Here is a 17999-nt window from a genome sequence, read left to right as displayed (position 1 = left end):
TGGTTTAGTTTCCTCTTAGTGCACTATATCTACCCTCCCCAGTAGAAGCAGCTCGCTCCCTTTGCTGCTGCAGGATCTTGTGCGCGAGCGTGCGTGTGTGCGCGCGTGCACGCGCTCAGGGAATCTCCTCCTCGGTCCCTCCCCTCCTCAGTAGTGGTGTGCATGTGGTAAAAGGGAGGCAGGCGGTGCTGCGCTGCTCTCGGTGCTCTCAGTGGCTCAGCATCCTCCGCTCCGCTCCGCCGGGACCGCCGAGCCTCGTCCCTCCGCTGTCGGAGCAGGAAATCCCGGCTGCTCCTCCAGGGAAAGCCCCTGCTTCCTCGCTGAAGTGTCCCTGACGCGTGTTACTCACGGCGCAGCCCGACTCTCTGCCCCGATGTGGAGCCTTACATGTTCTAGCAGCAGAACAAGCCGCTCCGTGGACTCGAGGTGGGACGCGGTGTTTGCCTTTTGGATGTGCGGATCTTGGCGCTCTGCGCACCGGCTCAAGCACCCAGAGTGCTGGTAGTGGTGCTGAGGAGAGAGAAAAGACTCGGTGCCCAGGGGGGTCGGAGAGAGGAGCCCCGGCAGAGCAAAGATGGTCCAGAATGTAATCCTGGTGTTTTTCCGCAGGAGACTGAGCCAGAGGCCGGCCGTGGAGGAGCTGGAGAGCCGGAACATCTTAAAGCGTGAGTGCTCCAGCTCTCCTGTGTGTCTGTGGGACTGAGAGGGAGTCCGATCATCTGAGGACAAATGGGCTCAGATTCACATTAAAAAAACTCACTGTGTTTTCTGTGTCCAAGCACTCTTTCAATGTGAATGTTAAATATTTCATTATCTCAGTATTTCGACTTTAATTAGTATAATATTTCTATCAGATGGGACTTGATTCATGTTCATGTTGACTGTCTGGTTCAGGCGGATCTTTAATATCCCTCCAGTGATAATATGAATATGAAGAGACTGTGTGGGCTCACACATGGTTTTAATCACCATTGTTATTCCTTTAAATCATGATTAGGTTGTTTTTTTTAACAACACCTTACTGCTGACATAACTAATTATTAATCAATTGGATTGGATTTCCTGCTGTGTGCTTGGTTTGGGACTGTTCACACACTTGGAGATGATACTTGAAGCTTTGGGAAATTGTGATTTTCTGACGTGATCAGTGATAGTAATCATTAGCCCTACATTTGGATTTTGCACATTTGAGAGCAGAACACTCAGACACCATGGACTCATTACTTTTTGTCCAGCAAACGATACACCCCCCAGCCATTAACAGTTAGTCATTTTCCACTTGGTCTATGGAGACTCACCCCTGCTAACCAATTAGCTGAATGCAGCTCCAGCTGTACTGTTTAACTCCCATTTAAATCCCTGTAACGATTGCATCTCCCTGTTGGAGTGACGGCACTGTTAAACTCAGGTGAATAACTGTACACCTGCAGGGAGAAGGTGTCCGATCACAGCGCTGCAGGCTGTGACACCACTCCGGTGTTTCTGGGCCCACAGACAGCTCTCTGCACAGGAGCATGTGTCGGACCCTTTAACCGGGACTCCAACTCTGAACCAGACCACAAACTACGAGCCTCAAGGCTTCAGTAAAAATCCACATGGATCAGGTGGTCCAGTGGCACAGTGTCCAGCCGGAGAGGGACACTCACACTCAGACGGTGACAGGTGCCAGCCTCGCCTTAAGCTGCTAAAAAATTTGAAATGAAAAAAGGGAGATTAGAAATAAATGAAGCGACATCTAGTGATCTCTCTGTCGTATCTAATAAACATGAATCCTATTAGTGCTCTAATCTGGCTCTCTAGTCACGCTCTCACTCAGCACTGATCCACAGAAGTCAGTCCTGTCCTGTCACAGCAGCAGACCTCCTCTCTCAGGAATATTGATCCTGAGGAGGATCAAACGTATTGACTCTGCTAATCACAGTCTTCATCAGCTGTCCATTCCCATGAAATAAGCAGTGAAGGTGCACCTAGAGAATATTTCAGATTGAAGTGGTAACCATTTGATCTTCGTGCGACAGAATGATTGTGACTTATAATATGTGTCTGTCTTGTGTCAACAGAAAGGAATGACCAGACAGAGCAGGAGGAGAGGAGGGAGATCAAACAGCGGCTCAACAGAAAGGTGAAGGCTGCTGCACTGATTTTCATCTATTTATTTTATAGAGGGCTGAGTCATTTATAGACAAAAGGCTCTTAACAACAGTAACTTCCCTCGAACATTAGACTGGAGGGTCAAAAAATATAAAAACAACATAGAACAAATCGTCAAAAAAAAGAAATATACATAATAAGAGAAGATAAGGCTGCAGTGATCTGAGCAGAGTCCTTCTACATGTAGTGCAGAGCTTTGGCCTCCCCCTTCTGGCAGTGAGAGTAATCACACACACACACACTGTTGTGTGCTGGTTTTATTTATTCAGTCAGACTTTTTTTTTACATCTGTAGCATTGGAAGGTTTATTTTGGACTCTTCAGCCCTGGCGAACCAATCATTGCTGGCTGCCACGTGGGATTGTCTCCACAGACAGCAGATTGAAAAACTCTGGTCACAGTCGTGAAACAGTCGTGGACTTGAACATAACAGACGTTCAATTACATGTAAAAATCCCACACTCCAAATTTCATCCACTTAATCCCACATTTTGGCGACACAGCAGCCCTCACAGGGACGGTCGACCAGTCAAAACAGAGCCTTAATACCCAACCTGCTGTCATTTCTAACATGCAGTTTCTCTCTGGTGATTGGCTCCATTGATGAGCGGGTGAGCTGACAGTAGTTTGTTTTCCAGCTGAACCAGCGGCCCACCGTGGACGAGCTGCGGGACAGAAAGATCCTCATTCGTTTCAGTGACTACGTGGAAGTGGCCAAAGCTCAGGACTACGACAGGCGAGCTGACAAGCCGTGGACCAGACTGTCAGCTGCTGACAAGGTAGCTAAGAAACCCTTCCTGGTGTCTTAGGACCGATCAGCAACGCTGGCCTTTTCTAAATGCTGAGGCCGCATTCTGACACCTCCTGTGAATCAGAGCCATGTCAGCCTCTCTCCGGGGTTAGTGCTCAGTTCGGTTTCCTCTGAAAAGGCCTTAGAAATCATTAAAAAGTCTATAAATTTACTGAAGTCTAACATGCTTTTGTACTTGAGGAGACGTCACACACCTATGAAGTAGAAGTGGGATTGTTTTCTGGACACTGACTACTGCAGGAGCTGTTGTAGGACGCTCATCCTCTGATGATTTTAGCTGTAGCTTGAATGAAGGAATCATTTTCATTGCTTAATCCATCTATATAAGTCATGGCTCTTATCCAGGTCGCATTGATTTAATGCTATCATTAGGAATTATTTTTAGATATTACTGAGGAGCAAAATGGAAACTGATAAAATTCTAAATAAATAAGGCCAGTGTCCTCTCTGGTTTCCCATCATGCAGGATGGAGGAAGATGAAACGGGTATTAACTTGCATCCTATGTGGTAATAAAGAGGAACCGTCTGACGTCTGACTGTTTCTAAACCTCCCGTTTGCCACATGCTTTGATCGTGGATTTGAAAATGGGTTAATGTTTGCAGAGCTTGACATCGTCGTCATCCTCACTGCCTTTCCTTTGACATTAAACCCAGATGAGCTCTTATAATCTGCACCTAAACAACAGCTGTTTTCCGGTTTCATAATAAGCTCCTCTGAGCTTCACCACCTGATGTTTGGAGGGACACACCTGGGCTTACGCTTCATGTTGCTTTTGTTCCGCAGGCAGCGATACGGAAGGAGCTGAATGAGTTCAAAAGCAACGAGATGGAAGTTCATTCTTCAAGCAAGCATCTGACAAGGTCGGTTTGAGTACACACTGTTATCTTCCTTTTGCTCCTTTTGTCTGCTGTAGTGTTAGCGGATGATGTCTAAGAGGGTCAGTGTGACATTGTGCAAAGACTCAAAGGTGCTTTATCAAACAGTTTCATGTCAATGAGTGCACACCCAGCAGAGCAGGGCTTAAATTTAGCTGCAACCAGGTCCCTTGAGATGAGAAAGTTGCACCCTTTTGCACCACCTCACCACAATAATGAATGTCCACCCATATTTAGCTTACGTTTGGCTTATGTTGAGGCAGTCTGTGGCTAAAAAAAAATTCTGAATTAGCCGGGATGGTGCTTACGCAACATCCCATTTGTGAAGACGAGCCACTGGCTGCTTTTCAGAGCACCGTCCATTACGTTAATAATAGGTTTCATGATTGATGGAACCCAAGTATGTGAATATTTTAGCCCATGCTCATGTCCCCTCCTCTCCCCCTGCAGGTTCCACCGGCCTTAGCAAGGTTTCTTCTGTGAAGAGATTTCTGGTTCTGTCGGTGAAGACCTTGCACGGAGTCTTCCAGCGCCTTGGCCCACAGTCAGTGGGAGTCCTGGTATTTGTGTCCAGTGAACCTTGGAGGCTATGTCTCTAGAAATGGAGCTGCCGGTGGACGGGGACGCATGCAGCGAGCTCCACTTCTGCTCAGAGGATCATGACCTTAACCCTCACTTCACCTTGTCAGAGGAGCAGGAAGAAGCCAGGTCATGTGTTCGCCATAAACAAGCAGAGACTCTTTTTTCTAAACAGACTCTTTTGAAAGACGTCCTTTTTGAAGCCACAGAGGGGAAATGTGCATGTGACCGAGTCGCCCAGTCCCACTCCAGTATCAGTAGTCACATCCCCGAGCTGTGTCTGAGACTCACTGATTCAGTTGATGACGCGTTTCATATCAACAGCGTAAACCGAAACCTTGTCTGTGTAAAAGACAAAAATCCCTTTGTAAGCACTATTTATTGTCTGCACAATACAGGTTTTCAATTTGTAACAAACTGTGTTTGTCTTTTGTGGAGTGTGACTTCAGTGTGTTTTCCAAATCACAATTTTAACATTGTGCCGGAAGAGAAATGTGAGATGTGTACAGGTGTGGTTTGGAAGTGTTGTTTTCCCTCAACATTGATGTCGTCATTTTGTGCTTTAGAAAGCAGATAATAAAAATGTAGAGAAGTTCACCATGATCAGATCCAGCAGAGGTGAGTTTATTGTGTTCTGTGGCAAACGAGGACAGGCATCATTTGTAGGGCATTAAGCAGGTTAGTTAGGTTCAATCCCCTCATGAAAACGAGTTTGCCTGACTGCATTTGTCCAATAACTGTTTGAGCTGACATTGGCAGACAAACAAGAATGAGAGAAACAAGCCACTGTGCGTGACGTGCTGCGTCGCTCTTATCCCTGAGCTTATTATTCCCAGACAAACAGTAAAAATGAAGACAGGTAGTGCAGGTGCAGGTGAGGACACCGAAAAGCCTCTTTAAAGCAGGCAGAAACCTTTCACCTACGAAAACATCTCTGTCAGGCATGTTCAGATTGGCAATGCAGTTTTTAGCTTATTTCTGGCATCGACCTGCATGCTCTGTGAGTCAGAACCTTCGTCCTGGCGCTCATGGAGGAGCAGGTGGCAGCTCCAGTTTTAGCTGTACTGTATTCCAGGACCGCTCGCTGTCTGGAGTAATGTAACCATACCGATAGTGGCCGGTGACCTGTGGAGGTGTGTGGGAGGAGCGGGGGATGCTCTCATGGGTGTGAGGGGGATATCCTGACTTCCGGGTGTCCCCCAGATGGGTGACGGCCATGGGTGAGCATATGTTCTGGAGTTTTTAGCCAACTGTAAGCGTGATGACTTTCTGGTTCAAAAATAAGCTTTGGATTATAAACCACGTCATTGTTTTTTCCATGTATTCCTATAATCATTCTGCCAGTCGTTCAGCTGCTTTATAAGAAAACGTCATAGAGCTGTTATTTTGAATCACACATTAGCTTTATGTCAGCAAAGTGATGCTTCTCCAAATAGATGGCGATATGAGGAAGTCAGTCACACCCTTGAGACTAACACATGTGACACAGTTCTTTTATGCACAGGCCATAACAGGGTTTTAATCATCAATAATGTTGCATCAACTTTTACATTTCAGTCCCAGCCAGAGCCAACGTCACCGCTGAGCATCATGTTGGCTCCTAATATGGTGCTTCTTACATAACCACCGTCTACAAAGCACAGATGACCATAAAGGCACAGCGCTGCCGGGCAGCGTGAACATGTGTCCCAACAACACACTGGCATGACAGCCAAGACAGTGAGGAGCATCCACACAAATGAACGAGCACCGCGCAGGAGCGATGAAACCCCGGCAGCCCCCGAAGAGCCGAGGGGACGTTTGTTTTGTCTAAGGTGTAGCCGGAGAAGGTTTAGGAGAAGCAATGATTTGATTTTAAATGCAGAGGACAAACTAAAGCTGCTGTGTTGGTTGTGGCGGTGCTCCAGTTTTCAGTTTATTGCTCTGCACACGCCTTTGTCCACCGTGAGAAACACAAGAGACAACAGTGGGGGGCCGCAGGGTTTTGAGTGGCCTTTGGGAGCTTAAAATACTGCATCCTAGTTTTCTAAACAGAATAATTAGAAATGCATCTAAAGGCAGATGTAGTTTTGTAGAATGAGTTGTGATGGGATTAATGATGTGAGTCAGACACTTTCTTTAGGATCTCATACAGTGGAGGGTTCAGAAACAAAGAGCAGGGCAATATTGCTAGAAAAAAAAGTGCTTTCATTTCAGGTTACTTTACCATGATTTATCTACAATGTTTGTGAGGTAGATAGTGTACTTTTTTACTCCACTACATTTCTGTGCTTTAGTTGTGGTACTTTGCAGATTTGACATAGTGAGCACATGATCTCCTTATAAAATATGAAGCAGGGTTACAGATCAAAGTGTCCAACAGAATGTAAAGTAGCTCCACCTCTATTATTAACATTTCCACATGTTAATGCATCAGTAATATATTAACCTGTGCAGTAGGCTACATCTCTGACAGGGACAGCTCGGTTGAATGGAGGGCTTTTACTTGTAATAGAGTATTTTTACATCCTTACATGGCTACTTTTACTCAAGTACAGGATCTCAATACTTCTTCCAAAAATAAAATAAGCCTTGGCATGAACTGTATTGTAAGTGGAACATGTGGGGGCTCACATTTGAGCAATGCTGCTGCCATCTAGTGTCCCCTGACTGCAGCAGCAGTGTTCTCAGTGGAGTCATAGTAATGTGTTAGTCTCCAATGTGCATGTCGATTTTTAACAAATACTTTGAGATACAGTCACATGATTCATAGTATCAGAGGAAATAATGACTTTGGTTTGGTTGTATTAAAGAGTTTCAGAGCCATGGTGGGTTCTTTCTGCTTGTGTTTCTGTTTTTGGTGATAGGGCTAGCCTTTAATGAGCAACTTTATTTTAGTTTTATCTGATGAGTGGCGTATTCGAAGCTCGACCTGCTCAGTAATGTTTTGGATGTTGACATAGCTGCTATCATGTTAAAAGCATGCCAGCTAGCTGCACTGACAAACGCAGATGGAAGAATGCCCTCCTATGAGCCCCAACGCTGCAGCCTGCCAGAAACTTCTCTGGAATCCAGCCTCTTGATCGGTGGAAACTTCTTGGTGAAAGGTCAGTGCTGTGGGGGATCTGAGGCAGTCGGCCACAGCGCAACAGAGGAGCTGACGCTGTGAGCTCCCTGTAATCCTCCTCAGAAAACAAAACGAGCTGCACAAAAATGGGGTCAGGCCCCGTTGGCTGCAGCACAAAATACAGAGGTGCTTGGGTTTCCAAAATATCTTTAAGTCCTCTCATCTGTGTGACAGAATATGTAGTTTGTTACCTTGTTGAAGTTCTGTAATCAGAAACAACAACAGTTTGCCTGACTCACTCTGGCACCTTTAAATCATGTCGCCATACTTGATAAAGGAGGTAAATTGTTTAGTAGGTCTGTACAAAAGGTGGCAGGAATATCATCTAAATAAAAACCAAGCAGGAATCCTTCCATGGACCACACTGGAATATTTTAAAGGGGCACTCTGCCCATTTTACATGTGAAGTTCAGTTTACTGGTAACAAGGAGACGTCATCGCAGTGATCTCTGATGCTGAGGTTTAAAATTTTCAACAGAAAGCCAGCAGTGTAATCTATATGTGTGTGAGTGGTGGTGTGCTATTGAGCTGCATTACGGGGAATTTTTTGGAGCTTGAACAATACTAGAGACTAAAAGTCAGGGATATTTCTTTTTATTTTTTTAATCTGTCTGTCTGAGTCCCCCCACTTTGTGAAAGTGCAATACTAAAATGATGTCATAACCCTTAAAGGATGAACTACCATGTGATGTGGTGCCAACCAGATGTTGATGGTCAAACTACAATCATGTATTAGAGGCTGTTTCGTAATGCAGAATAGTATTAGATTTACTAAGAGGTGGTGCATGTTTTCTGGCTTCATTACAAGTAAAAAGTCCTGCACTCAAAAAATGTCACTGAAGTACTTAAGTAAAACTCATTGCAGCTAAGTGTAGCATGTAAGCAGCATTTTAAAGTTGGGGCTGGTTGAGGTGGAGGTCACCATTACTGCTTTAATTGCATACATTGTTGGGTTGTTTATAGTCACCCAACTATGTGTTGTGCATGTAAAACGTAGAGTTGAAAGGTACATCCAGCTATCAGATACATGTAGTGGAGTAAAAAGTACAATATTTGCCTCTAAAATGTAGTGGGGTAGAATTACAGTCCTACATTGTAACTACATAAAAGTTGTAGATATGTAGAGTACTTGAGTAAAATGTAAATCGTGTGTGTGTGTGTGTGTGTGTGTGTGTGTGTCACAGCTCCCCCAAGTGTACGCTCAGGTGAAGTGCAGCATGCTGTCCTCACACTCCCTCGGCACAGTCACCTTGTAGCTGTGGCAAGACAGTTTGTAATTGTGCCCGCTGTTGTTGTCCCAATAATTCGATCCTTTTACATGGTAGCAGACGGCGAATTCTAAAACAGCCCCTGGCCGCAGGATGAAGGGTGGGACAGGCAGACGAAATCTGAAGATATCCGTTTCTGGAGCGCCGTACTGCCCGCCGTACCCGCTTGATGCCCAGGACGCTGTTGTTTCCGTGTGTGTTCTCCAGTTGGTGAAGGAGTAGAGCACTCTGACCTCTTTCTCGTAAGCTAAATTTAGAACTTGTATAGTTCCTGTGATCCCCTGCTCTGAACACAGGACCCGTTCCAGACACACACTCTGAGTGCAGAGACGCTTCAGGAAGTCTGGCTGAGCTGCCACATCCTCAGGGAAACACGGTTTGAAATAAGGCAGGGACAGCTCCAGTGACTTCCCAAAAGACAGTTCAGAGCTCATCAGCAGTCTGAACATGACATGCTGGGGTATCAGGGGGCGCTCTTGAGCCTTGAAGACCTTCACTTCCTCTAACTCGAGGCCCAACGAGTCCACGAAGCGTACCTGCAGGCTCCTGAGTTCCTTCTTCCTCTCTGCAGACGAAGGAAGAGACTGAGCTCGTCTCCTCATGATTGGCTTAGTTGGAGGATCGCTGGACAAGCTCTGCTTCAGATTGAGTTCCTTTACTGAGGGGGCTCTTGGACCTGGAGGGCGGATCCGGACTGGGGCTTTGGGAGGTTGAGGTTTGGGATCATAAATATCTCGTAGACGGATGGTGGTGTTTTTAGTGCCGGCTACGCTACCTGAGCTGCTGATGAATGAAGGCTGGGTCCCACTCTGCTCACCAGAACCTCTCTGCTGCCAGGCCCCAGCCATGTTGGTCTCATTAAACCGACCCTGAGAGACAAACCAACCAGCAAATGACCCGATCGCCCAGTTTTACATGCAGTTATCCTGTTACGGTCACTGATTTTCTAGACAAAACCACAACTATTTGACAAGAGCATCAGTCAAGTGCTTAAAATCTACAACAATGCAAATGTTGCTGCAGGCTAGACGTGCCGAAGAAGGACCAAACCTTTACAGCAGACACCTCCTGTGATCTGGCCTCTCACATCGACCTTGTTCACTGTCTGGAAGTAAAGTTGCTACAAACACAACTGCCACCAGATGACAGACAAGAGCCTTCCTCTGCCAGCACATTTCAGAGAGAGTCCACAGGAAGCCAAACTCAACATCTTGAGCAAAAAACAAGTGTTGCAAACCGTCGACAGCAGGTAATCTGGGAGGAAGTCTTACTAAACAACACAGCCTGCTGAAGAGGCCATCAGTGACTGGAACGACCACCAGATTCAGAGAACAAACTGAAATCTATGGCTCCCGCCCTTTGAGCTCAGCCCTTGACATATAACATGAGACCTTCAGTGGGGATGGGAGTGGGGTGTGCAGTGAATATTTATAGCAGATAGTGGTGAGTCTGTTCTCTGAAGCTGCTTGTCTTTACAGTCACTGGCCTGAAGCAACCCCACCAACCTTGGTCCTATTTGTACATATTCTGGTTTCTAAATCACTGGTAGGTACATAAAGTGTTTTATTTAAAGTGATTAGATCACCTCAACCGCTGTGCTGCATCCAGACTAACGCTTCACAACACCAACGTCACACACACACACAGTAAGTGTGACGGCCCTCTGGCTCTGCCATGACCTTCAGGGGCGTGTCTGTCTTGCCCTGGGCTGTGTTCAGATTTAAAAGTTACAATGATTATGAAGTGCCTTTTTATATTATGTAAATGTATTAATCAATAAGCAGTAAAGCTATGCGGAGATAAACTCACACACTCACACACATATACCCACACACACACACAGTCAGGGTGTAGACTCTCAGGAATCTGCTCTGGGGTAGAAATAAGATAATAAGTTGCTGACACAGGCTCACATTCAGATCACACAGAGAAACAACTCAAGGTTAAATACTGAATAAGGGAATAGTGTGAGAAAGACACCCTGAAGTTGAACCAAAGCACGTGAAAAGACGCAAAGATGAGGGCGTGTAGGGTTTTCCTCCCCTTTAGGGCGCTGTCTCCGCTGAGTGGATGATCCGTGTGCCTAGAGGCTGGGACCAGCCTGTGCACCAAACCGGGAGAGCTCAGTCTAAACCACGGCTCTTCCCCATCTTTGACGAACCAATCAGATAGTTGCACATTTTGAGTATATGACATTGTGTAACGCTAAGCTAGCTCACTCTCTTCTGGGAAGTTGGCTGCAGCTAATGGTTTACCAACTGTGGTTTTCTGAACAGAACAGATCCTTGTACAAGCCATTTTGATTCTCCAATATTTGGATTAAATGTTTGACTGAGAAATAGCTGATCTCTGAACTCCTCATTTTGCAAACAAACGAACATGCTGACAGCTGCTGTTGGTGTTTATTCCTCCAGGTCCTGGTAGGTGGAGTTTACATTAGTGCACAACAGTGCACTAATGCAGGTGCACACATAATGGGTGCCAGGTCCATCCAGACCACATTCAGATTCAGCTGTTCCCACTCAGAAGTACTTATTTCACTGTGTGGCTTATAGTTTCCAGGTGGATTGTAATTTCTTGCATTAAAATGCAAGACTTTTTAGGTCCGCAAAACCAACAAGAATTTTTGTACCAAGCTTCACACATCCAGGGATGGAGCAGTCTCTCAACGAGGAGAACGTTCCTCACATGAGGAGGCTCTCTAGTTCTCTTTGGATCCACCTACATATGTGAACAAACATTCTCAGTGAGGACGTTCAACAAATCCAGATACAGATCCTCTCTCACTGATGATCACCTGTCAGCTGTCCTTCGTATATATCCACCTCAGACATTCAACCAGACTTCAGGGCACTTGTTAAAGCCCAAGAGAGACTGGACTCACTGAATAAGACAAAAGAACTGAAAAACATCAAAAGCACCTATTACTTTTTGTATAAAGTTAATTAACTGCTGGTCTTTAACATACTGCAAAACATACCTTTTCTGTGTTTTTTGTGACGGTTTGAAGGTATATTGTGTTAAAAATAAAAGGAAATAGTGATTTAATGATTGGAGTACTGCTATATTTGACCTACTCCACATTTTCACAGCCTTATTGTAACACATATTCATACAGGTAGCAGCTCAAAACTATATAATTTACTGCTTTTTATAAAGCGCTGAAATTAATATTGAGCAGAATTAAGTTCAGTCTATAGGTTCGGCCCTCCACAACAGTCCCAGTTTCTCATGTGGCCCCTGGGGAAAATGAATTGCCCACCCCTGCCTTAAAGAGACAGGAGCTAGAATGGAGGGGGTGGGGGCAGGTAGCAACAGCCATGTACAGTGTGAGAACAGTAAAACCTACATGCTAGTAGGAGCCCTATATATAAGCACGAACCGGAAAATGAGCATAACATGGAAACGTTAACTGAAACTTTAACTGATACCTCTGTCACAGTTATCTATACCCATGTTTCCCAGTCCTGGTCCTGGGGGGCCCTGCACTACATGTAGGGCAAGTATGATAATCAACATATCCTTAAATCTGGTTGTTAAAATTATGCAAACATGGTAAATGGTCTGTATTTCACATCCTCATTCACCCATGATTCCTACAGGAGGAATCTAAGTTGGAGGAGATTATTCATTCAGGACACTGAAGCTGCTTCAGGGGCAAGTTGGGGTTCAGGGTCTTGCCCAAGGACACTTGGGGATGAGCCGGGGATCGAGCCACCGCCCTTCTGATTGAGGGACCCACTCTACCTGTGAGCCACAGCCGCCCACACAGTACATCATGTTTGTGTACACAACAGCATACAGTTATACAGTACAATGTTCCCTTAATGTTATTAATCAGATGTATATCCACCTCCATTCATTTCAGGGCTATCGTTTTACATTGTCTGTTTCTTCGTCCCCTAACTGAACCCCAGGGGACAAGTCATCCCCCCAGTGGATTGTGAGTTGGCCCCAAGGTTTTTATTCTGGAGGCATTGGGAGAGCAAGAAAACTAGGACCATGCCTGGATCAGGGGTCGCAGGATACCTTCCTGCAGCCTGGCTTGGAGGGGAAATCTTCCTACCAGCTCACCTACCTGTCTGCACCACCACCTTCTCTTACCTACTTGTTCATTTGCCCCCAGACAAATTAATGCTGTCATCAGTCTCGTCATCAGAGGACAGTGGGAGGATGACCTCGCCTTCTTCATCCACAACATCAATCTCAACTTCAGGCGCCTCATCCTCGTCAGAGGTCGTTGATCACCTGCAGAAGCGCGTCAGCCACCTGAGGGGAAATAAGGTCATCAATATTAATATTGCTTGTTGTCACCCTGTAGACATACACACACACATGTACAACGCTTCGTGACGGCTCAGTGAAGGGATAAATGGCTGGCCACCAGATATTCCACTCAGCAGGAGTCAGATTCTGCCACTCAGATCCATTTTTAGAGTTCAATGCAACCAGTGGGGAAGAAAACAGGGACAGAACAAGACAGCTGGTGTTTAAAGAGGACAATTCTCACCTCATACCTTCCTAAGTCTGATCAAATGGGACAGAGGGGTTTTATCTCTGGAAGCGACTTCTGCGGCAAAAGTAAAACCACACTGGCTGGTTGACATATAAGACATCCAAAGGACTGTTTATATGGAGCAGGGAGATGACAAACCAATGCAGCAGTGTGTAAAAACATGCTGATGCTACTCTAAATGTGCATCAGTTCCAAAACGGAAATGACGTGTGATTTAAAAGCACTCGGTGCTCGGGATGTATTTTAAAGACACTACTTCTACAGTCAGATGAACAAAGACATGTATCCAGGAAACAGCCCTGTGATAAAACCAGTTTTTACATATTCAGTGGTTTATAACCTAACCCGGGAGGAACTGCTGGACCAGGCCGGTCCAATATGGCGGCGACGTTGACGTACGATCCAGTCCAACGCGAATGTGTGTACGTCACGCACGCTCTGACGTCGGCTCCTTATAATTACACCGTCTCCATGGTGATCACGAAAAACATGCTTTTCGGCGTCCTTTGAAAATGTGTCCAGTCGCCATCTTTGCGAACTTTTAGCAAACTTTCGATGCCAAATGCGCTAAAATGGAGCGTTCTCAAGTCACCACACTAAAGGTAATTCATTCTGCAGCTGTCCCGGGATTTTAACCATTTTCACACATTAAATAGCAACTTTACAGGGAGAAAAGTTGTACAACCTTAGCTAGCATCGAGTGGGTGCACGAAATTCTTCACCTTTAAACTTAATATTTGAATTATTTACTTAAGTAAACTTTTAATGGTCATATATATATATATATATATATATATATATATATATTTTCTTACCTGACACTAACCGGTAGGTGCCCCCCACAGACTGGTGGTCCAGTCAGAGCCATGTTTCAGGGTCCAGTGATGGTGGTCATCCACTGACTGCTTCAGTTAACTGCTCAGGTGCAAAGAGAGACGCTGGAGTGACTGACGGCTCTTATATACCCTCGGCCTGTCGTCATTCCGTTTCCATGGCACTGACGCATGTCCGTGCGTGTGCGTGTGCGTGGGGTTAATCAGAATCAACTTTATTAGCCAAGTTCGTACAAGCAAACACGGAAACTGACTCTAAGAACAGGACAGTATAAGTCCTCTTAACAACAGTATGTACAGTGGAGGTAGGTGTGGCTAATGATCAGTGATCATTAATGATCAGTGTCCCCAGGGATGCTATCAGTGAAGAGACGTGTCCACACAGCTCTGCTGCATCAGATCACTCTCCTGTTCCACAGGTGGACTCTTTGATTCTCAGGCTCACCGCCTACAGCGACATCTAGTGGCCGCGGCTAAAGCAGCGTCATGAGTAAAGGTGGGAGCACAGTGACCAACCCTGGATGTGTTTCCTTAAAGTCTCTGCTGGTGACAGTGGAAGAGAGGAGAAAGATGGGGAAGAGACAGACAGACAGTGTTTGTCTCTTCTGTTTTATATCATTTCAATGTGTAACAAACTACAAACCAGTCATGGGTAGAATGACTCCTTTACTGACTATCACCTGTTGCCTGTGGAGGGACACACAGCATAATGTCTTAAAAGAGGCAGCGCACAATCATTCACGTTTTACAGTGTGAATATTAGGTAAAACTTCAGTTTGCTGTAAACCCTGACCTGAGAGTCAGTCTGAACTGAATGCGTCCTGGATGTCATCAGACAACAGCTATCAGCATTTGTGTTTGACATACGAAGCAGGTGAGGGACACGGAGGTGGACAGAGCAGGACAGGGCGGGCTGACGCTCTGAAAGACAAACTTTGGACTACTTTGGACTGAAGGAGCACAGAAAGCTGTTAGTTGTCCCGATGCGATGGAGGAGGAGAAGCTCCACACGTCCTCCACAGAGTCCTCCAGGGTGATCTGCCTCCAGGTGCTGCCTCCGTACCTGCTGGCCGGGCTGGGCATGGTGACGGCCGGCATGCTGCTGGACCAGGTGCAGGTCAGTGACACCAGGACAGGTGACATGTAGTCTGGACTACAGTGGGACACGTCTGAAGTTATCTGCTACAAAAAGCAGAAGGACACCCACTGAATTACTTCATTACATTTATCTCAGTGTGTTCTTGTTGGAGAGTCTAACGTGAAGAGAGAGCTCATAATAACAGGAACATGGTGACCACATCTGTCCGTCCATGCCTTCGTCTCAGTGGCTCTTGCTGTGTCTCTCTGGGCTGAGAGGACTGAGCTGTGAGCTGCTGGTGGTTTGGAGGTCACACTGACCTAACGGGTCCATGAAGTGACCCTGATCCCTGGGCGCAAACAAACACGTCCTGGTTCTTTGCAGGTTCAGTGAAGCACATTTTAACCACACGCCAGGAAACAAGGCCACACAGCGGATACAGAAATCAGGAGACACATTAACAGAATATGCTAATGTGCTGTGGATGTAGGCACACTGAATATAAATAGGTAGTTTACCTCTGGTTTCATCTCGTTATCAGACTCTGACTTTTAGAATAACCTCTGTATCTGTTGAGCTTCTGTGTTCAATATTTATTAACTGAAAAAGAAATCTTATCTCTTATCTATTTCTTATTCAATATTGATCACTTTGGGGCTCCCTGATGTCTGATGAATTTTGCGGCACACATTAGTTCAGCACTTCCTCTTTTGTTGGGTCTAACTGACCAGTCGCTCAGAGTGGAGCTGCAGTGAATCATTGCTGATGTTGGGAAGCTACTTCTGTATCTGGACAGGGACCAAAACAATACAGGCCTTGTATGAAAAGCAATGCATGCTCCAGGAATCATAAAAAGCTGTTAGGGCTGTCTCACCAGTGCATACCGTCTGTTTTATTTACTGTCTGTTTTTCCAACATGTGATGAAATCAGGACAGCTCCTCTGTTGCCGCTGACTGAGCTGACTCCTCCATTTGCATGTACTGACTCTGTAAACCTCCCGTCACTGCTCAGACTTTAGCAGCTGTTGCTTCACAATTCAGGCTCCAGCCTGAAGTCAGAAGGGGGAGCTGCAGAGAGGAGAGCGTCCGTCCCGAGCTGTGTCTCAAGGACACTTTTCAGCTGAGTCACTGTCCTTGTGTGTGTGTGTGTGTGTCTGTCTTTATGAGTGTGTGAGGACACGGTCTCACTAAGTATTCTGTGCAGCGTTATGTCCCTCCAACGGACGACAACTAGAACAAAGAGTCAGAAGTGAGATTTTAGCTCTTTCTTTATTTTACACCTAGTGAGGCTGCTGATTTGTTGACCTTGAAAAATACTGGCGAAATATGGAATCACAAATGGGATGTGAAAGACAAAAGAGACGTGTGGGTGACATGATGAACCCTGTCAGAGTGAAAAACTCCAGGTGAGGACAGTCAGTGGCAGCCTGTGAGTTTCCTCCACTCAAGGAGGATAAACTGTGTCCTTCCCAGGCACCAGCAGCAGCAGCAGCATCACGTGTTGGTGACAGGTACAGCACCTGCTGCTGCTCAGAGTGCGTCACCCACTCACAGTCAGGACATCGTCGAAGAGCAGGGAGAGGAAGAGGAGGAGGAAGAGGAGGAGGAGCTATCAAAGAGAGGGAGAGCATAGCTGCAGTATCCTCTCAACTGGTGTGAAAAGAGCCCGGAGGAAGCGGAGAGCTGCACGGCAGAGCCCTGACACAGTCTGCCCACCTTGCTGGTGCACAGACTTCTGCAGCTTCGTACCCCCCCCTCACACACACACACACACACACTGTCCTCCGTCTGTCCCTCCCCCCGCCACAGAGCGCCATCACGACTCATCTGTCCGTCTGGACTCAGAGGCGAGCCCTGGCAGCAACACGACAGGCGCCGTGCCTCTCCAGACAAGCCTCCGGTACCACTCCGTCCATCAGTGTCCCATCACACGGCTCTCAGGCTGGACGGACACCCCGGTGTTCCCCTGATCAAGATGAGGAAGGGGGTCCAGACTAGTCAAGCTCACACAGGGCACCAGCTCAGCAGTGACGAGAAGGAGAAGGAGGTGTGGAGGGAGAAGGAGGAGAAGGAGCGTCAGCACAGGAGGGCTGAGAAGAAGCTGCTGGCCTTCTGGATGTCCTTGTCTCACAGGACCTGGACCTTCTTCAGGCCCCGCGAGAGGCCGGGCTTCCAGCGCTCTGCCTCGGCCGCCCGGCTGCTCAAGAGTGAGGCGTGAGGGGAGAAAGTGCGTGTGTGTGTGTGTGTGTGTGTGTGTGTGTGTGTGTGTGTGTGTGGAGGTCTGTCAGCAGCAGAGTGTCAGAGAGGCCTCACAGACCTGCTGTCAAGTGGACCTGTGTGTGTGTGTGTGTGTGTGTGTGTGTGTGTGTGTGTGTGTGTGTGAGTGTGTGTCTTAATGTGTGTGTGCTCTATTCAAGTGGATGAAAACAGCTTCCTCCCCCTCGTCCACCATTTGCAAAAGTACTTTGTGTTGCTGCCCTAGCAGCCTCAGAGTGACAGGTGAAGGGCAAAACAGGCTTGTTGAATTCCTCTTTGTCGCAAACCTCCTTTAAGGAAAACAGTTTTCAGCAAACAGCCATCAGCTGTGACTCCTGGAGCAGCCTGGACTGAGGGGAAGACAACTAGGGACGAACGGGGAAACCCTCCTGCTTCGGGAGAAATGGATCGTTTCTCTCTTCTGAAATCAGCTTGACTGATTTCACTACTGAGGCTGATCGTCGTGGTGCCCCCTCCTTCCCTACCCGCACTGTCCAGGCAGGGATGGGTTAACGGGGACCAGCC

The 17999-nt window shown here is 46.6% G+C and overlaps 2 protein-coding genes across 2 annotated transcripts in view; one reads left to right on the top strand and one right to left on the bottom strand.

The window, feature by feature from the left end:
• phactr3b (phosphatase and actin regulator 3b) overlaps positions 1-4785 on the top strand; it is a 41634-nt gene extending 36849 nt beyond the window's left edge. The window contains exons 9-13 of the mRNA XM_070848291.1: positions 610-665; positions 2061-2122; positions 2789-2929; positions 3747-3823; positions 4289-4785. Of these exons, the coding sequence (XP_070704392.1) occupies positions 610-665; positions 2061-2122; positions 2789-2929; positions 3747-3823; positions 4289-4304 (352 nt within the window). The 3' untranslated portion in view covers positions 4305-4785. The remainder of the gene's footprint in view (positions 1-609; positions 666-2060; positions 2123-2788; positions 2930-3746; positions 3824-4288) is intronic.
• A 3902-nt stretch (positions 4786-8687) lies between these two features.
• On the bottom strand, positions 8688-9930 carry ppp1r3db (protein phosphatase 1, regulatory subunit 3Db). Its single transcript, XM_070849844.1, has 2 exons — positions 9842-9930; positions 8688-9660 (listed from the first exon to the last, which is right to left on the bottom strand). The coding sequence occupies exon 2, from the start codon at positions 9637-9639 to the stop codon at positions 8725-8727; it is 915 nt and encodes a 304-aa protein (XP_070705945.1). The 5' UTR covers positions 9640-9660; positions 9842-9930; the 3' UTR covers positions 8688-8724.
• Between the last annotated feature and the right edge of the window lie 8069 nt (positions 9931-17999).

This window comes from Pempheris klunzingeri, chromosome 2 (genome assembly GCF_042242105.1).
Source record: "Pempheris klunzingeri isolate RE-2024b chromosome 2, fPemKlu1.hap1, whole genome shotgun sequence".
Classification (NCBI taxonomy): Eukaryota; Metazoa; Chordata; class Actinopteri; order Acropomatiformes; family Pempheridae; genus Pempheris; species Pempheris klunzingeri.
This window is presented reverse-complemented; position numbering and strand designations above follow the sequence as displayed.